The sequence below is a fragment of the Lagopus muta genome, chromosome 1 (assembly GCF_023343835.1).
Source record: "Lagopus muta isolate bLagMut1 chromosome 1, bLagMut1 primary, whole genome shotgun sequence".
NCBI lineage: Eukaryota > Metazoa > Chordata > Aves > Galliformes > Phasianidae > Lagopus > Lagopus muta.
The window spans coordinates 177,389,747-177,411,649 of record NC_064433.1 but is presented as its reverse complement, the minus strand read 5'-3'; the positions used below and the strand labels follow the sequence as shown (position 1 = coordinate 177,411,649).

The 21,903-nt window shown below is 35.7% G+C and overlaps 1 protein-coding gene across 6 annotated transcripts in view; it reads right to left on the bottom strand.

Annotated features, from left to right (window-relative positions):
- Window positions 1-21,903, bottom strand: part of PSPC1 (paraspeckle component 1) — a 65,453-nt gene that overhangs the window by 18,277 nt on the left and 25,273 nt on the right. The window contains exons 7-9 of one of the 6 annotated variants that reach the window (XM_048935207.1): window positions 16,500-16,557; window positions 12,338-12,507; window positions 3,442-9,158 (exon numbers count right to left, since the gene is read on the bottom strand). The exons of the other annotated variants lie outside the window; for them this stretch is intronic. Of the exons in view, the coding sequence (XP_048791164.1) occupies window positions 8,973-9,158; window positions 12,338-12,507; window positions 16,500-16,557 (414 nt within the window). The 3' untranslated portion in view covers window positions 3,442-8,972. Of the gene's footprint in view, window positions 1-3,441; window positions 9,159-12,337; window positions 12,508-16,499; window positions 16,558-21,903 lie in introns of those variants that run through there. 6 annotated transcript variants of the gene reach the window in all.

Sequence of the window (21,903 nt, the reverse complement as noted above, 5' to 3'; positions counted from 1 at the left end):
AAGTCAAGGAGTTACAGCACTGTTCGGAGCAAACATCAAGTCATTCGTGATTCCATTACTGTCTTGCACGCGTGCTTGTGATTGAAAACAGGTATATGCAAATTCAGCCCTCTTATTATTAACATTAATACTGAAATAGTCCCTAAGCAGGAAAAAAAATCACGTGTAGACATGCAGAAAAGTATTCCAAATGATTTTATTCTAAGCTTTCATTTTAAAAACAGTAAGAAGCACCCTCAGAATTCCAGCTCACTCTCCTAATAAACACACTTAAAATGACTTGATACTTTTTCCCCACATGCAACAGGAAAAGCGTATTTTGCACAGAACAAGCAAAGTGAACACAAAATAAAGCAAGCTTAGCAAAGAAAAACACTTCTAAACAACAGTTACACAGGAGTAAACAAACGCTCTAGTTCCCACCTCCTGCATTTTTGCATTCAGCACTGTAATACAAAGTGAGATTGTACACAAGTGTGATGCAAGAATTAACAAAACTGAACATGCATTAAGCTGTATTGCAAAAACTATGAACAAAGCATAACATGACAACAATCAACCAGCACATATACGAAGCAGCTCTAATTTCAACTGCCAAGTTGACAATTTTCACTTACAGACCAGTCATGTAACATATGACAATTACTCCATAGATTTTATTTCAAAATTCTGACCTTTCCACTGTTGAAATGTAATCACTGCATTTGTCACATGCTAATTCAGAAGCAACTTCTGTATCATTTGGTACAGCTCTGGTTCTCAACATTTCAGATGTGGACCTACAACCAGCACAGTGCTGTGAGTCCCAGAAGCACAACGCTCCACGCCGGAACAGAACAGAAGAGGAGCTACCATTTCATTGCTGTACTTTTCCTTCTGTGCTTTCTGGAAAAGGTTTTGATTCAAGTTGCTTAAAACTGGAGATGCAGCTTACCTTTCATATGCTCCACCCCTTAGAAGTGCTTACAAGAATATCTGCAACAATGCAGTGCTACTGTATCAAAGAATGAAGAACGTCAGCTTTCTAAAGACAAGATTTCCCATTTTTGTAACTGCAATTCAAGTTTTCTTCAAAGAAAAAAATACATATGAATAGGTTTGCTTCCATAAAGCAACTGTATGTATTATCTTTCTTGGAGAAAGCATGAAGAACACTATTTTCCATGTTTTATTGACTAGCATACAACCATAGAAAGTGGACAGGCTAAGCTTGTATAGACTTTGGCCCAACATTTTAGCATAAACCAATTCCTCATTATTCTGAATAGCTGCCCTCCTAGATCAAGTATTTAACAATGCAAAATGGAACCACATTATTCAGAGATCTGAGCCTTGAAATACATTTCTCATCTGTTTCTAAGCTGAGTTATTGCTCAAAGTACCACAGTACTGAAGTACTGAACAGATAGGCAGTTTCACTTGATGAGAACATACATAAAATCACATTCTCTTTGCAGTATGTAGATACAGGGCAAACTAACCCAAGCGCACAGTCCTATCGCCCTGTCTCACTGCCCTCCCACTGTTCTCCCTTCCTTCACCATGTAATGAGCACAACCAGTAACATTATGAGGCTCCCTTACCCTGCTCAGAGCAGTGAGCATGGGCAGAGATGTAAGGGTGGCACAAAGCAGGCAAGTAGCAAAAGGCTCTTCCTGTCTGCAGGCACTGTGTTTATTCTTTTTATATGTACATAAAGACTTCAAATATGTTCAAGATTTCTCATACAAACATTTAAAACATCTGTAAGCAGCTTAAAAGATTAAAAAAAAAAAAAGACTTCAGTTCTGAGTTCAGAGTAATTGTGTTCTCCAACATCACAGTAACTGTGCATGCTCTTTCTGTGATTTTATGCCAGATCAAATATTTTAAGCTTAGCAACAGCATGGCAGAATAAATCCTTTTACAGTATATAATGAAGGCAAAGCAGAATCTATAATAATAGAGCTTAAAAAAAAAAGCATAGTAGAATGTCAGTGACACCAAGAGCAACCAGCTGCAAAAATTATGTCTGTGCTTTCTGCATCCTTCAAAATTTATCACATTTCCTCTTTCCACTTGCTTAAGTATATATGGTCATCTGAAGAGGGAAAACCATTTGGTTTTCTCCTTTTCAAGTATTCACTGAGAATAAAATTACTTTCTCTTCCACATAAATAAATGATTACAGTGAAATAAAAGCAAAAGAATCTAATGAAAATATCCTTGCCCTGTTCCACATTTCACAGTAAATACTATTTTACTTTCCTTCATACTTTCTGCTTGCTGCTTATCTGGCAATGATACACAAGCTTAAGTTTGGATTTCCACTGGTCGGAGAAGAGAGAAATGCGAGGCTTGTACATTGTATCTAGCTGCTGTAACCAGCCACAAAATTCACGTCCTACAGAAGTTCTTCTAAAGAAGAAATGTATCCAATTGCTACGACCTTCCTACAACTCACGAATATTAAAAAGAACCCAATTGTCTGTTCATTCCAGTTACGATTTTCATTGGTAGAAGACTTAGCTCCTAGTTTAAAAAATCCAAGAAATTTCTGTCTTTCCTGTTAAAAATGAGTTTGTGGGTTTCACAGAAAAAAAGGATTCACGTTACTTTTGTACATCTTATGTAGACATAGAATTAAACCACAATTCTCCCGTTTTTAACGTTTCTTTATTCCCCCACCCCATTTTCCATTTACATACAAGACTTCACATTTACTCCTGTTCAAATTTGCGTGATTTTTTTTAAACTGAGAAACCAATGGCAAGAACGACATCTTTATTCTGACTGCGCTTCTTCCAAGCCCCACATACATTTAGCATGTCAATTCCATCATATTATACAGCTATGCTTTACTCTAAAGAGGAGACATAAAAGCACGCCAGTGAAACTACAAACAGAGCTGTAGACAAACTGATTTCTGACACAAAGCAATAAATCTTACCAACACTTGTATGCAATAACACAGCTAAATTCCTTTCGAATCTCATACCTTACTGTGAGCATTTTGTCTCCTATTTCAGGCATCACACACAAATCAGTAAGTGTTTACTCACATATACAGAGCTGTTTTTCTGATACTGTGGTTTGTATATAAAAACTGTGAAAAGCTTTACAAATGATTTTACCTCTATTCACTTACATAACCTCTATTCATCGTTAAACTTAAAACTGTCCCAAATGTTTCCTTCAATGACCTGCCCTTAATTACTTTTCTGAAGACACCCACCTGTTACCAGTTTTAGAAATCAGGATGGTCATTCAAATAAATACCAAACTTCAATTACATTAAACACAGTTTAAGGAAGTTCAAGATGGAAAAGACCCATTAAATCTATCCCACTGAGAATGAGCACACACAAGGCTGGCTTTCACATGCTTTAAAAACCAAGAACATTGTTTTCACAAACAATTAACAGTTTATTTTGTTGATCCTACAATTACATTTAGACAGATAACTTTTTTTTTTTTTTTAATAAATTTCAGTATTTTGCAGATGACTATGAAAACAAAACAAACCTGAAATGCCTTTAACTACAATTTTCAAAATGTTCTTCGGGAAACAAACAAACAACACAACAGATTTCTTCACAGCAGAGGAAGGACAAAGCAGGAGACGACCTATGTCTATTTTACAGCACATTCCAAAAGGCAACAAACTGCCAGTTCTATGGGAAAAACTACGTATGACTCAGCATTACATGTTCTTAATCGCTCCTGCTATTAAGTTCTCACGCTTCATCAAATTGATTTTAATGAGAACAAACGCTCTGGGGATGGTCCAGTCTCATATAAACCAATAATTTCACAGACCAATGTCCAGCTCCTGATTTTTGAGGGCCACACTCATTGCCTCCTCACTACTGACACATCTGGAAGTTGGAGTGATACCACACTGTGCCAGAAGCCTATGCACCAAAGAAAGCACCAAACCCCAAAGAACACAATGAAATAACACTTATTTCAAATGCTCTCTCAAGTCCCACAGTCTCAGTGTGAGGCATGAGCTAACAGGCATCACAGCTGCAGACTGTGTCAGAAGATGCATGGCAATGCACCATCCAAACCTCAGGAATGGAACTCGGAATCCACTCACACCTACAGCTCAATGTAAAGTGACTTCATCAGTCACCATTTGGCCAACCCTTCTATTTCAACATCTCTCTTGCTGTATATTAATACCTGTCATCTTAAATGAGAAGGAATTATCATGTAACTTGTTAAAATATGTTTATTAAGATATATGCCAATAAACTAGTTCTCACAACTTAAAAAATAAACAAATTGAGCCTCACAGCATCAGAGCACACTATTTCTTTGCTGAATATCTAAACCAAAAACACGTGATGTTGCTGTGTGGATTTATTTTATTTTATTTTTTTTTTAATAACACGAGAATGTCCCTCAGGTCAGTTACTTGAGCATTACTGAGCAATTGTCTACAGGAAGATTGTAACAGGTTAATAATCAGCACTTCCTAGAACTTTGTACATCTTTAATGTAGTTCCTTTATTAAAAGAACCACCAATTACTGTTCTGTTTTTAAAGTAATAAAGAAAAAAACAAAGGGAAAATTAACTAGGTATAAATTTGAAAATATGAGAATATACTTCAGATCAGAACACCACTCAACGAGTCTGTGCTATAAACTTCTATTAGATAACGGTTAAAATTAAGTCCATGCAGTATTTAGTTTCTCACTGTGTCCTTGCCATTTGTTACAACCCCCGTCCTCATGAAGGTCCTCACTCTACTGTGCCTTTAGGTTCGACTGCGTAGAATACAGGAGCGCACAATGAAGAACAGTTAGATAATTCACAGCAATTTTAATGATGTTCTTACAAAATAAATGCAGTTCAAGTATATGAAACACCACTGAGCTTCCCAAGGTATCCAAGTGCTCTACGTAATGAGCACACTGGAATGAAGAGCTATAAACAAATCAACTTTTTTGCTGTTCTTCAAGTGACCATGGCAATAAACGCAAATGCAATTAACAAGCTGGACCATTTGAAAATGCTGCTGAACCGCAGTAACAGCTTCTCACAGTGTTTCAGTAGCTCTCATTGCTTTCCTTTCATCCCAGCAATGAATGCCCATACCCACCAGCAAAGAAAACCAAACCAAAACCAAAAAAATTCCTAACAATTTTCTAAAGAGTATTCAAGAGAAGCGTTCCTCAAATATTTTAAATCAATTGCCCACATAATATTTAGAGGAAAAATGCACTGAGCCACGTCAGACAACTCTGAATGTTTGTCAACATTTAACCAGGAATAATTTTTTTTCCCCCCAGTCTGGGCAGCCACCTACTGCTGTCACACTGTAAACACCAGGAGCTCATGGATGACAAGCTAATAAACGAGCAAAGAGTGATTTTCATTATTCCCAAACGTGCTCCATTTTGTTCCAATAAAAACAGAATACACAGTAGTGTTCTATGAGGAATTGCATTATTGGTTTTGTTTGGTTTTATTTGGTTTTATTTATATGGAATATTAAAGCTTTACTGCCTGCATGTACTGAAATCAAATCACATTTTACACTGAATTTATAAATAACCTAAGAATCCAAATACAAAGAAAAGAAACAATCTTCTCAGTCTCACACATCTTCCAAGCTTATCCGCACTGTCACAGATCACAGCCGTCAGGACCTCACTGTTCTTTCCAGTCTAACATACCAAGGAGTTCAAAATCCAAGCACATCTTTGCACAGAAAAACTGATTAACTCCTTTTAATCTCAATGAATCGCTTTGAGTGCATGGGCATTATCTTCTAGCAAAAAATTCTAATTCTGTAATTCCTGAGGAAATTATATACTCATTGTACAGCTACATTCACTACCACATATGGCAAAATGAAAAACACTGTCTTTGCTGCTGAGCAGTATACAATCATGTTGATTCTATGGCCAGATAATGCTTAGAAAACTCATCTTAGAGACAGGGGAGCCTGTCATTAGCTACAGATGGAATTCATTAAATCCAGAGGGTCCAGAGGAGAGCCACAAAGATGATCAGGGGACTGGAGCACCTCTCCTATGAAGACAGGCTGAGGGAGCTGGTTTGTTCAGCCTGGAGAAAAGAAGGCTGTGAGGTAACCTCACTGCAGCCTTTCAGAACCTTAAGGGAGCCTACAAACAGGAGGGGAATCAACTCTTTGAAAGGGTAGATAACAGCAGGACAGGGGGAAATGGTTTTAAGTTGAGGGAGGGAAGATTGAGGTTGGATGTCAGGGGGAAGTTCTTTACAGAGAGAGTGGTGAGGTGCTGGAACAGGCTGCCCAGAGAGGCTGTGGATGCCCCGTCCCTGGAGGTGTTCAAGGCCAGGTTGGATGGGGCCCTGGGCAACCTGGTCTGGTATTAAATGGGGAGGTTGGTGGCCCTGCATGTGGCAGGGGGGTTGGAGCTTCTTGAGGTCCCTCCCTTCCAACCTGGGCCATTCTGTGTGATTCATTAAATCATTAGATGCATCCAAATGCAGCATTTCAGTATTTTTCTGAACTTAAAGGCTTGGTTCATGGATTAGACGATTTTCTGCAATAAGGGCAGCAGACAAACTCACTAGCATGCAGCAGTTTTACACTAGCAGACCACAGTTTTACACTGACAATGGCTCTCAACTACAGAATGAAAACCACCAGTATCAATTGAAATCTACAGTAATCTTCAAATTATCTTGGCTTGCAAACAAAAAAATGCAGCACAAGTACATGCACTTAAAATAGTCTGTGGCTGGCTAAGAAATTACAAACCACTTCTGCAGGTTTGGTATGCTTTCTGGGCTCCTGAAACATGTTCAGACACTACAGGGATGGTGGTTTACACACACCTGAAATATACAGGAGTCGGTTAAAAGTTCTGAATGACTGTTTTCTTCTTTGGAAAAAAAAAAAAAAAAACAGAACAAAACTCATAAACATGGTACAGGTTACCTTATTTGAGCCAAGTTCCCTTTTAGGGTTTTTGCAGTTTAGAATTACCAAATAACTCAGACCAATACTATCTTTCTCAAACCCCATTAAAAACATCATGTTCAAAACAAGGCCTAATGAGATAGGATGTAAGTAATCTAATACTTACACACACTAGTAAACTGTATTTTCAACTGAACGCAGAACATGAAAGCAGAAAGCTTAAGCATTTGCTACCAATACTTGTGCACACCTAATGAATAGTAGCAGTTTTCCCAAACGTTCAGTTTTAGGAACAGTATAGTTAGTAAAATCGGTTATAAGGTTTTTGTTTGTTTGTAAAGAATGAGCACTATAATATGATACATGTATCAAGGAGGGAGCAGTATTTCAGAATTTGAATCTATCTTACTATTGCAATACAACCTATAAAGATGTGGCATGCATCTAAATGAGAGCAGAAAAAAAGGCAACATTAGAGATGATTGAGAGGAAAATGCTTAGTAATGCCACAAGTGAGTATCTAAAGAATATGGTAATATTTAAATTCCATGAAAACAATCTCTATCTTTGGCCATACAACACTGACAATTTAAACAGTGTGCTTCCAAGATGTCAGTAATGCATCTTTCCCATTACTATTTATTCACAGTTTACCAAGACCATCACCGCTATATTAGAACATAATACATGCATGCTCTCTGCTGCTTGCATCTCATGCTTCGAGCTACATACATATCATCTTTATATTATTAGGGAACAACATTACCTCAAATTAGTTTTGAATCAATTTAATACCACTACTCATGCAAATAATATTCATCTTTTCTACTTGTGAAAACATGAAGCGAACAGATAAAAACAGAACACTAATACTTTCACAGGAAAAAAAAAGTAGTATAACCAAAAAACATCCCAGCTTTCTTGCCATTATGGGAATAGAACCAATAGGCCTTTTCCATCACCTTCCACGACTGATGAAGTTTGAATATAAGCTTCCTAGCAGTTTTATCATTAGTTCCATCTTAAGACCTGATCAGCAAAGCTAGCCTGAAATGTTGAAAATGAGTGTTTTCCAAATTCATTGTTCAGTAAAACCACGTCAAGAATCATAGAATCATATACTAATGTGCAGTCCTTCTAGAAGCATATGAATGCTCTACCTATGAGTGAACAATCATTTCAGCAGAGAACACTTGTCTTTGAATTAACAGTTAATTGTTATAACAGATTTGTTTCATGTCAACCACTGGGAGAAGTAAGTACTCATGTATACCTACAGTGATACATCATACATCAGAAGGCTTTAAACAAGCTTGCACAAATGCTTCCTTCCCTTGCAATGCCAGGATACTTTAACAATCATTAGAACACATCACAACAATGTTTCTTAGATAAATTCATCCATTCCATTGTGAACAAAGTAAACATACAGGTTTCTTTTCCAGAGGTTATTTTTCTCTCAAATTTTTCCAGTGATTGTAAGGACAGACACTGTCAGACTAAGTTTGCAGAGGGAAGCTGAGATAAAAAGACACAGTATCCTCATAAGAACAATTTGTATAAAACTTTACGGTCTTCAGAAGTTGAAGCAAACTTAAGCAGCTGCAATGTAAATTGTTCATAGTATGTACTGCTACATGCACTTCAAGCTGAACAGATTCACTACGAACGGAATTTTCGACACACAAGCAGAAACTGCATACGAAGAATGAAAACGATGCCACTTATAACCAAGCATAAAATTATTCTCACTCAGTATTTGTAATAACATTCCCAAAATCCTTTCAAGTGAATTTTATATTTTATTGTCATCAGATAACCGCATGTTTTACAGCATAGTCACACACTGTATTTTGCTAGTCACAAACACATTGCCTTACATAATGATCTGCATAATTTCTGCACTATACTACAAAGCCTATGACCGAATACAAAAAAGTTTTACAAAAGAAACTGTTTTAAAGACTACAGTAACAATAAAACCGTTTCCAGATAACAGCTAAAATTATAAAGGCATATCACTGTATATGTTTACTGGAATTTCTTAACAGCAAGGAATGAAGTAAGTTTTAGTATCTGCGACGCTTGTTAGGTCCTTCAAAGTTGCCCCCTGGGTTTCCTCTACCAAAGCCACCAGGTCCACCACTCACGGTACCTACACCACTCATGGGCGGCTGAGGAGTTTCGGAGCCCGTTCTACTAACCAGAGGTGAGCCCATCTGTGATGGACCTCCTTGAGGGAATCTCTCATTATGCTAAAACAAGTCCATTTGGAACATGCCAAATGTAAGTTAAACAAAAGTGATGTAAGTTACACAAGTGATGTTGTCAGGAAGTTCAGCAGATAGTCCAGCAGAATCAGGATCACACATAGAGGGAAGAAAGGAGCAATTCAATTAGTTATTATCAAAAAGGATGTGGAAATCAGAGACTGCTAATGTTATGCTCTGACTTTGTAAATTCTTAAGTTTTTAATTAAGACCAACTCCGGTGCTCAACACAAAGCAGTAATATATTCTATGTAACAGAAGGGAGTGAACAGTAATTTTATACCCTAGTCTTCTTTTGCCTTATACACTAATCACAGTACTTCTCTATCAAAGAAGTTAAGCATATAAACATTGTTAAACTAGAAAAAGTTCAACTTTTTTTTTAAATTTATTTATTTCTAGAGACTACAGTTTCATTCTTCTAATAGTGAAACAATCTTAGAATTTACACATCCACCTATTTGTAGTTTCAGTCCACATGACCTGGAGTTAGCCTTTCATAATAAACCTTAGTAATCTTTAAATGGACTTTTAAAGCCCAAATCAGATACACTAGTTATAAAATGCATAGACTATGCTTCATTCAAAAATAAAGTATCATCTGAAATATGAATAAAAGATGAAAATCCAGTTAATGTTGCATGTGTTCCTTAGCTCCTTATCCAACAGATACACGTACTTAGGTTTATTCGGCTATAGCAATAAAGGCTTGAAACAGAAAACATGCATCTAAATACTTATAGTTCACCATTTAAGTGTTTAAAAACAGAATTCTACATAATGAAGTACAAAACATTACCTCAGCATAAGACAAACCATTAAATGCATAGATGTATGGTACAAACAGATTTTGAAATAACTCTTCAGCCACTGAGGACAGTTACACTTTCAGAAGAAATTCCTCTGAACAGAGAGCCACACAACAGCCCGGGAATGAGAGCTCAAAAAGAGCTTTAATAACTACCATCTATTTATATGCCTGAAACAGAATAATTCTTCCGAAAGTCTAACTGCAGTAGTAACAGTAGGGCTCAAGAGTTCCAAAGGCACTTAAATGATAAACACGGATTGGTATCTATATTAAAGAAATCTTACATAACTTAGATCATGGTTGTGCATATATATATATGCATTACTTAAAAGCTCATCAAAAATTATTTCAACAGCTGCATAAAGATCTGCTAAAGTCCCAAATTAGCCTAAAATCTACAGCACTATTTGGAATTTGTTTAGAAAAGTATCTTAAATGAATACAGCTTGGTAGCAACAGTTATGAAATTCAACACATACTTATCACATACTCATGGTCATATTTACCATTTCATTGTTGGACAAAAACAACTCTTTCTAACAAGGAGAACTCAAACCAGCTAAAGAGAAAACTACACTAATTACCTACCTACAATAAAGTATAAGGGAAAAAGCTATTTATAATCATTATGTTCAAAGATATTTTAAGGATGGCAGTAGAACAAGAAAAAAATTCTACTTAACAAAATTCAAAGTCAAATTTAAAAATGAAAATTACACTTCTGGTCTATAAATCGTATTCTCTGTTTCTCTCCAGAGAAATGGAAAACAACTCTCACAGCGCCTCAGGGGACAGAGCTCAGACAATCTCTGAAGCGTCTTTCCAGTGCCAACAGAAGGACATACCCTGCTGCAGGCATCTGTCACCCAGACTAAAAGCCCTTACAGTCCAAAATGAAAGGGCATCTCATTTGTCCTTCAGTAACACGCAGAAGAAAATGAAAACTAACTGCTTCATATTTAGTCTATATTTTGTAAAGCCTATAAATGCCCTTCCCTTCATTTTCATAACTGGAATGACCTTGTAGAAAAACAACAATTTCAGATAGATAACATGATTTGTAACTCCAGATTTTTTCCCCTCACACCTCTTTTCAGCATCTATATGACCACAAAATAATGTTCCAGAGGTGACTGCTCAGTAACACAGGAGTTTCCAGTAAAAGCATCTCTGCCAATAGTATTCTTTGAAGAATGCAACCTGTCCCCCATCCCTGTGAGAAGTTATGGAACTGCTAAAACGAGCCCATCATATGATATGAAGCACAGCCAACTCCTCTCACTGGGGAAGAACAGACTTATCATACATTTTGTATGCAAATTATCATTTTCCCTTAAGGAACAAAGGATTTTGTCACAACTTCATTATACGGATACCTTAGTCACAGACTGATACCGTTTAGAAGGCATACATAAACTACAGTCACCAAATGCTTCAGTGTTCCAATGAAATTATAAAGGAATCACTGCTGTACTTCATTCTTCTTTATAACACATCCCCACTAGAACATCTCAAGTCTCCATTTACAGAAAAATACTTAAATGTGAGATCTAAAATGACACGGTTGTTTCTCTACATAAGACATTACAGCTAGGAAAAGTGACTGGCTACAAGACAAGAGCAAAAATAGCTAGTGCTCTAATTGCAGCCCAATGGCATATCTGCTCTTGATAAAAGAAATCCGGATGCCTGTCCTACACTCATAGCATCTTCAGCAACTGCTCAATCCTACTTTCCTGCACTGACCTGACAGTTATGCCTAACAGCTGTTGGCGTACTGATTTTCCAAGTGATTACTGTCAAACTTATGCTTTCAACACCACTAGGAAGAAAGTAGAAAATACTATACTAAGGTCACATTAAAAAATTGAGCAGCTTACACAAAGATATCTTCACACTATACACAGCTTCCAGGATTTATTTAAAAAAAAAAAAAGCTGGTAATGCAATCTTGTTTTATAAAAGAAAAAAAAAACACAGCAAAAGCCTAATTTTACAGATTACTCAGGTATATGGATGCATCTTCACATCTAATTTCCCTTTATCATGCTTTTTGAGGGCAGGTTATGCACACTAAGTTCTACCACAAATACTGTGCAATCTAACCTCGATTTTACTGCTTACTAATCAAACAATTTCCTCCTCACCTGAAGAAAGAGGAATTTTCCTAATTCTATTTTAATACTAAATATTTTCCTTCTGCAATGTATTTCAGTGAACAAGTCTATCAATTACTTTTAACAAAGTCAAAACTTTTAACGTGGTCTTATTCAGTGTGAAAATATCTTTGGTAATAAAAACGTGTCATGAGACATGACAGCTATTCAAAGTAATTAAATTTGTGATACATTACCACTGTTCCATTATCTGGCATCATTGGTGTTCCCATATTTGCAGCTCCTTCTGGTCCCATGGAAGGACCAGGACCCATTGCAGGGCCAGGCAAAGTTCCTCTGTTGTTCATATTCATACCCATCATTGGAGGAGGGCCTTGGTTACCAGCAGGTGCTGGGCTAAACGCATCTATGCAAAACAATCTACACTTAGAGCTGTCCTATCTGAATTTTACAAAATAAACAAACAATTTATAATATTTTAAAACCCAAATGTACCAGACTTCCAATAAGTGAAATATAAAAAAATATGTATTCTTTGGGACTGTACATTTATCTCAATCATCTGCTTTTAAACAGATTAATTTTGTATTACATCATCTGCCTTCTGTGGCTGAGAAGCCTAAACTTTGCAGCTAAATATAGCTGTACTGTTCCCATGCAGAACATGAAGTGTTCACATAGCGTATATATGCACTGTGCACTCTACATTTAGAAAAAAATCCACAGTGATTTTGCAGTAACTGACACCAATAGGCAACTTGGCTCTTCAAGGATTACTGTATTAAATACAGATTCGCAAAAACTGTTCTGTCAGCATTAATGTTGCATTAATGTTACTGGTAGCTGTTAAAATAATATACTGTAACATCATATAAAAGCAACAGCAATGACGATACTCAACTTTATAATGAGTTATCAGCAACACAACATGAAGAAATACAGTAAAAATACAAAAAAAATTTCTTGGTGTTAAAAGTTATAGATGAAAATTTCTCCAAAACTGTGATTCACATTGCTTAAGAACTTCTTTCAAAGAGATTATTTAGCTATAATATTGAGTTACAAGACACCACTCTGCCAGCATCAGCTTTTGTTATAAGAAAGATCAGATTATATAAATCATTTATATCTGCTATTACGACATGTCATCAACTCTAAGACTCATGGTGATGCAACTTTTCCCCCCCCACAATAACACACACTATTTAACCAGAAGCCTGCATCCAAAATTTCACAAAGAAAGAAAACACGTCTTTGGAATCTAGCATATGTTTCAAGTCCTGGCAATACACAAGGAGAAAAAAAAACTGTCAAGAAATTAAGACATGTTGCCAGACTAAAATACATCATTTTTATTCCAACATACCAATCTCTCACCTCTCATAATTTTAGTAATATACACGTTCATCATTATACACAGTTCATTCAGTGCAAATATAGTACTCTGATTTTCTGCATGTATTAAAATTGCATATTTATTATCAGTATTGAGCACCCATCCCATCTCAGCAGTCAGAGAAATCACCACATCAAGATATTGTTGCTAAAACTTAAGACTTAGTCAACTGCAAGCTGCTTAGGAAAAACAATCTAAGCAATGCAGCAGTGCATATGAAGGTTATCAAAAGCTAGAGAGAAAAACCTTGTAATTTTAAAAGCAGTACTTTCCTAAACTTAGTGCTGACACTCCAAGACTTCTCCCTACAGCATGAAGCCAAAATAAAGGCATGTATAATTTGGATACTTATCAACCCACAAACTTATCATTTCGCAAGTAAAAGATTGTGCTATAATCCAAGAAAAAATTATAGCTGCAAATCTCATGAAACTGTTCTTCAACGTCAATCATTCAAGAATTAAATGTAGAAGGAAAAGGAGCAATTTAAATTGACAAAATAAGGACAAACCTCTATTTTTAAAGGCTAATCATATCCTATATGACTGTAATGATGGCACTGCTCAGCACAACTCAAACCAGTCAATGCTCAATGACCTGTTAAAGCCTGTTTACCAGTATGCTCATTAAGCTCAGCCAGACTGCCACACATGCAGATATTGTTCAGTCATTCTTCAACAGCAATGAGTTCTTACCCTACATAGCCACCGTCCCCTAGATTTTCAAGAACCATGTAGATGTGGCACTGAGGGACATGGTTTAGTGAGCATGGGTGATGGGCTGGAAGTTGGAATAGATAATCTTAGTGGTCTTTTCCAACCTTATGATGCTATGATTCTTTACCATACAAATGCATGCACGCTTCCTCTAAAATAACCCATGCTAGGAAGCCTCTCTGTACTAGTAAGCCAATTTCAGCCAGCTATGATAGAAGGAAGGCAGCTGGGGAGTGTAATATAAACTGGAGTCCTGCACAGCTTGTGTAAGAGGCCACAAAAGCTTCTTCTCTACACCTCAGAAAAGCTCTCTAACAAATCTTAAGAGCCAATCGCTTAACTGCTAATTCTTTTCAGAGGCACATTAACGTTAGCAGTTTGTTCACTGGAAGAAGTATAGAAACAGACAGAAAGCAGTCTATCGAGCTCATGCCACAGCAGAGACTAATGCACATCTCTGAGCAGGGCTGAAAAAATGTATTTTATGTACATCCAAAACGTACATGCCAAGGTCTGGCACAGTAGGCAATAAATCAATAACTCTCATTAATCCAGAGGTAGCTCCTGAAATCAATTTTCCCCAGCTTAGATGAATATTTATTAGCTACCTGTAGCATCACAGTTACAGCTAAGTGCTATGATATGGTATTATGGAGTCTCTCAGACTTGCTAAAGATAATATAAAAATTACTGGTTAGCAAATGTCAGTCTATCACTAGTTAAATCCATCTCAGAGGTGTCTAGCTTTCAAATACTGCTCTCATATAGGTTTCCCATTACTGAAGATACTTCAGCTCCCCACATCATGAAAAGTCACAAGTGGCACATGTAAAAACCAGTTTAAAATTACAATTCCAGTAGAAATGTCATGAGAAAGTATGCTAGCATCAGTAATTAAAGGTCTACTATTTAAAGGTTTAAATTCTGTTTTGTTTTGGTTTTTTCCCCCCCTTTCTTGTTAATTTTATGGAGGTTCCAGGGATTCTTGGGTTATTTTTGAGTGGTGGTAATGTTGTTCATGGCCAGGGAAAAAAAACCTCTACCAGGAGTTAACCTAAAATTCAGATACTGTGGAGAGAAGCACTATTTTTACCTATTCAGAATATTTTTCCCTTTCTAAAATTGGAGTTAGCTGTTACAATAGCTTATTTTGAAACCACACACTTATTTCTAGAATTTCTTTTTCCTTTCTACAAGTATATCTTGTGGAAACTGCTAATGCTGGTGGGCAAGATGCACAGTATCAATACCCAGAATGCCTCTTTAATTGAGATTTTCAAGAATCCGCTAAACCAATAAGCAAAATTTTAACTACAAAATCAGAAAGTCATCAGTTTATGCTTCACGTTACTACTTCAAAGAAACTTGATCTTGACATTGTCTTCCTTTGGAATTAATTCTAAAGTTCATCTTCTGCAAATGAATAAGCCAGTTTCCATTTTGAAGTTACAAATGTTTCAGTGAATGCAAGTGGTGAATAATGTATTTTAAAATGGAGACTGAGCAAGTACATTCGTCTATTAACCAATTCACATTACTCTGAGTTAAACCACAGCACTTCATAAGTTTTGTACACGCATTCAAATTTAATATAGAAATACAGGAAAAATGATTACTTAAGTGTTTTTAAGTTAATGTTAGTCAAGAAGCTTCCTAAAGATATTTTAAAATTAATATTCTATATTTCAGTCTTGTTTAAAAGCAGATATTCCAGTTGAGTAATATTCCAAGCTGTTTCAAGTCTGAGCGTACAAGGCAAATACTCATTCTTAAGCCAGTACTCTTGTAAATTCCAAAGCTTTTAGCAGTGACAATAGTTTAAGTCACAAAAGCATAGGGAGAATTACCTGCAAATACAGATTCACAATAAATTTACAGGGCACAATTATTAAACTTTTGTCAAGCACTGACCTACTTCAAGTATTGCATCATTTCACTGCGCAGTTACAGTTCCAATTGTTCTCATCCCTCTAGAAGAGCACCGGACACTTTTGAAACAGAAAATTCCTGTCTTGCATTGCATAATTTCTAGAGTATTATCTTTCCTTGCCTCTTGGTTTCTCTCACCTTGCACACAGCTTTTTTCTCCCAGGGGTATTTAAAGCACATCAACTGGAAATAAAAAAGCTGTTTGTAAGGAAATCAATTTTTTGTTTCCTATTTCCCAATACTGTTTACTCCATTTTACCAGTAGTTGCCACTAATGAATTACACTTGAGTAACATGTACAGTCCCAAAGAAAAAGAAATTTTACATTACAGAAGCCTTTTTCCTTCAGATCCCTACCTCCCATGTTAATTGCTCCACGAGGACCCATATCACCCATTCTCATTTCCTGTTCTCTCTGTAAGTAAACATAATTTTCATGATCAACCTATCATTATTAGAATTGAAAACATTCCCATTTATTCAATAAAAATGAAAAATGTCACGGTTTTACAGTTTCCATTAATTATGAAAATGTACATGGGATAAAGTTAAATATATTCCTCTACTTGTATAAAATCAAATGTAGAAGTTCAACTTCACAATAAAGAATAATTGTGATATTTAACCTTTAATCTTATAAAACAAGTTTCTCTTATTAAATGCAATCTTCAGCTCCCAAAAAGTTAAATAATCAACTGCAAATGACTCCAACTTCAGTTGACGTTCCTCATTAACTAGCGATACAAACTGTCAATGAAGGTCTCATTACATGGTTGCCTAAAGGCCATTGTTCAATAATACAATTAAATCTGTCTTTACAGCTTAAACCAACTGCTTTAGTGGAAACCAAGGTCTGATGTGTTACATTATGGTAAGCAAATTCAACTTGCCAATCCTACTTTGCTCAAATAGTTTTGACTTAACTAAGCGATGGCACAACTTTTTTGCCTCAGTTCAGAAACTAGCACAGAAATGTAGTATTAATGTAAACAGCATAACATGCATTTAAACTAAACAGAGAAATAAGTGAAATTGATTCTGATTCAATCGATGCTCAGCCATCCAACATCTAAGAAGCTCTGACACTACTGATCATGGACCATGTCCTGCTGTGAAACAACATGCAAAAATCATTACTTCGAGAAAAAGTTCACCTATCACAGATTGCAAGAGATGTTGGTATCACAGTTCATATCAAAAAGACGAAGGAAATTCACAGTTCATGAAAAACAATAAACTTACACCAAAGAAATACATTCTCATGAATGTTCTGGAAGAAACATTAAAATATATTCTGCCCTCAAGTGAATATACATGCATCTTGAGAATAAATACAAAAAATTTACCTGATTCTGAAAATCATTCCTCTTAGGATTTACAAGTTTAGACACTCTGTAAATAACTTTATTATCCTAAGCGATTGAGCCAGCTTGCTAAAAGCCATTTTTAACTGAATATTTGCAATTTCAAAATGCATTCATGATAGCATTTTTAATATAGAATGACAATTTTGAAACGAATAAGACTTTGAGTGGTGATGAAGAAAATAAGGCCTTGTAACTAAAAGACAAAGCCAGGTTTCCAGGCCCTGCTACAAAAGACTGGTTGATGAGCAAGATTTCTTCTGACTCTAGAACCCACATTACATTTCTGTTACAGAAGAACAAGCAACTATTTTGTCAGATCTTTCAGAGTAATGTTAACCAACATTTTAATACATCACCATCCGTTCAATTTGGATCAATGTATGTAGTTGCAAAATGAGCATACCATCTTGTTGATAAGAGCCTACTACTACACCTCAGCTCTGAGAAACAAAGCAGCATATTCCATCCTATCAATCCCTCACCCAGCATAGCAGATATCACGGCTAAGGTTTCTGTGAATCAGACCATGCATGCCAGAAATGCATGCCCAGATGTCTCCTTATGAATAAAAACTTTGCTTCTTTGTAGTTTTAAAAACTATGAACAGCTACAAATGCAGAGGATTTTGAATTACTGCACGTAATCTAATTTGGGAGGCTTCCAACTCTTGCAGTATCAAATCAGGAGCGATGCCTTTGCAAGCTGTAAGGGTTTTTTTTTTGCTTATTTGTAACTTGAAATGTGCCATACAATGCAGAGTCAAATACAAAGGCAATTACATGAGAACTTTTAAGTACAGAGCTACAAAATTACTGCTTCCTAGAAATAAGCAGGTTTTTTTTTCCTGAGAAAGACAGAGGGCAAACTACATAATACACACTACACTTCTTCAACCCAATAAACTACTGTTTTTTCTCAGCTTTAAATTGTACAAGTCTTTAATTAACAGTCAGTATAACAGAAGAGGAAGGAAGGGTAGGACTGATACCCATATTTCATTTTGTTTTGTATTTAAGTCTGTTGCTAATGTTTACAATAAAGTTATTTATCATTTTGCAGCTTTAGCAATGAATTTCTACTATATAAAAATGTTTCTGGTGTAGACTTCAGACCCATGAACTTAGAATCTCTATCTGCTGATCTATGTACTTCAAAGAAATATTATTCCTATTGTTTTATGTTTACAATTTGTGGCATTCTTGTGTGTTTTCATAACGGGGACATGAATTATACAGCTAACACAAATTTAAAACAGTTAAAGTAAATCCCCTATCAAGAAACACTCAGTGTTAACTGACAGTGTATATCATGAAAGTGATTAAATGCTTGACATATTAAATATAAAAACTTCTACTTAATTTACCACAGCTTTTACTCAAAGGAATCCAGATACAGTCCAACCCCACAAAAATTGTGAACCAACAGATTTTTACTATGCAAGTATGAAAAAAGAGTACAGGTAAATCTGACAGACTATTCCACATCATTTATTTGAAACACTGCAAAGAAAGGAATATCAGCAGACAGTTCTGATAGAGCAGCTGAATCACTGCTGGCTGATTCTGTTGAACACAGTGGTAATGAGGTTGCCTTTTAAGGGCTTCTCTTCCTCACTATGTGACTACCCACTGTCCTGTTGAGCAGCAGCCTGCTTCAGGCCCTCCCTGAAGCCACCCCTAACCATCTATTAGAGGGAAGTAAAATTCAGCAGCAAGAGGATTTTTGCTAGTGAAATACACAGGCAAGCTGTTAAGAAGCTCCGAAGTCAGTTGGTACCTGGAAAAAAACAACTTAAACTGCAAGAGAACAAGAAAAAATGATGACGTGCAGTTACAGGGGAGGCAGAAAAAAAAAATCTCTAAGGCAACAGTTGAGCAGTAATGAACAACAATTTGAGAAGCTCCTTTTTCAAAAAAAGAAAGGATGCAAACAATGAACAATATCCTATTTTCAAATTACAATTCTTCCTACAAGTCAAAAGACTTCCAATCCTGTGGAATGACTTTCATAAGATATTTTACAACTCACTAATACAAATAAATCTAAAGGGCCTGATTTATCCAAACATTTTGCTTTCAGAAAAACCTATGATGACAACTAACAATAGCACTATGCTTGCTAATCACTCCAGGTGCGAGCATTAAAAATTTTATTTCCTCACATTTTCAACTCCTTCTAATGTTAGCTGTAGAAATCAAATATACAAAAAAAATTGAATAGTGTTTTCAAATTGCATATATATTGTGTTTATAGTACAGTACAGGCTCCCCCGGCTTCAAATACTACAATCAATATTTCTCGAGCACTGTACCGTTATCACATACCATGTTCTTGCACCCTCATCTCCACTGATAGTAGTCTTAAGCATATAGAAAATTGCCAAGATAATTTTCAGGTTTTTAAAAGATATTAGTATGTTTTTAAGCACTCTATGAAACCATGAAATTAACAGTTTTGAACAGATAGTTCAGAAGAGACAGAGGAGACCATACCAGATATACACCAACATAAATATCACGAAAGTAGATCATACTGTTTTCTTCAAGTATCAGTGGCCAGAAGCTTCACAATTGACATACAACTACTCACCTTACAGCTATAGAACAGTCACCAAAGCAACAGGACACAGCAACAAAACAATACCTTATAAAAAAAATACCCCATCAACTCAAGTTTGAGCATTAAGAAATATTAACAGTTAACTGAGTTCTACATATAAAACAAAATATGACTCACGCAGATGTTCATGCTTATCTGTTTTCAATGAACTCAACTCCCTTACTTTACAGTAGACAAATTGGGTAAGACATTTCTCAGCCTCAGTGTAAATCATTACTGTCTTCAAAAGTTTATTTTTCTTTCATTAAATTCTGCCTAGTTTTTAAAAAAAAATTCCATTGGTCTCTACAGGAAGCCTAAGTAATTTTGGTGTAATCTTCCTCAATCCTCACACAAGATCATTTATACAAAGCCATCTATATTTTAAATAGAGACTACTTAAGCAGTTAACATCACTGATTAGGCACTCAAAAATAAGAGTACATGGGATACTTCTGACTACAAATTGTTTGCCTCACAATATTCTACCATTTCAATCCAGCGTTTCCAATTTTCAACTCACTAGAAGTTATGCTGCCAGTGAAGAGCTGAAGAAAAGCCTTCTGTCTAACCTCTTCTGACAGCCTTTCCCTCTTAGATTTTCTCCATCAAAACCTACACATAAGATCCTGAAAGTTATAATATTACAAAATATTTCACTTTATTCTGTCACATGAAAATACCAGTTTTATTTCAAAATGCAAGATCTTCTTATACTCCTGACCAATGTTAAATCCAGAGCTACTCATTCCTCCAAGGATTTTGTTCAGCCAAACAATAATTCTGTGAATGACAGCTCAGGAGAGTTTTAAAAAGACCCCTTACATTATGTAAAATTATGCATACAAATGCATTAAACTAGATAAAGTAAACGTAGCCTTAGAACATACATTATATGTGAATGGTTTAATAAAATCAGGTTTCATAAGTTACAAATTGGACTGGGTCATTGAAAAAAAAAAACAAAAAACAAACAAAAAAAAAACACTGCATCAAGCCTAGAGCAGGCAGTTTCTTCCTCAGTGATTTAAGTAATGACAAGTTGACTGAAATGACTCACTAAGCTAAATGATTAAAGAATCATATCAGCAAAAAAAAAAAAAAAGTAAAAAAACATTATGTGAAATATGTGCAAATGTTGGAAAAATATTCCTAATTAAAGCAAAAATTATTATTTGGCTGTTCACAAAAAAAAAAAAAAAAAAAAAAAAACACATTTCCCTTATGAAAAAAAGACGCACGATTAGTCCGGCACACTCAGTTCACTGAAGACAGTTCTCAGCACCTGAACACCACAGAATAAAAAAGTACTTGAAGTCAAAAATATTTTCTGCTATTTAAGACGAAACTGTTCTCTAAGAAACACACATTTTAAGCAACATTTTAAAATCACTTCCCATCTAAACATTAGTCAGATGTACTGAATACTAGATTTACTACTAAACATGCAAGACAGCATCATATCATCAGTCTTAACAAACATTTCATACAGAATAAACAAGCAAGGAGGACAGCACTTTATCACAGAACTTACTAGGCACCAGTGAACTAAGTGCTAGTATCATTTAACACACGTTGGTGCAGGCTGATAGACTGTAGACAGAAATGGCAGGAGGGAGAGATCACACACCTCTACTACAGACTCACAAGAAACTGTTTTAAAGAAGTTACATTATTGTAAATTCATTTTAATTTAATACCAGTTATTTCTGATCTTTACAAGATGGGAGACAATTTAAAGTCTTCCTTTATCTGAGTAGCAAGTTAAGGTCTTCACTTTGCTTAGTTTCTACTTA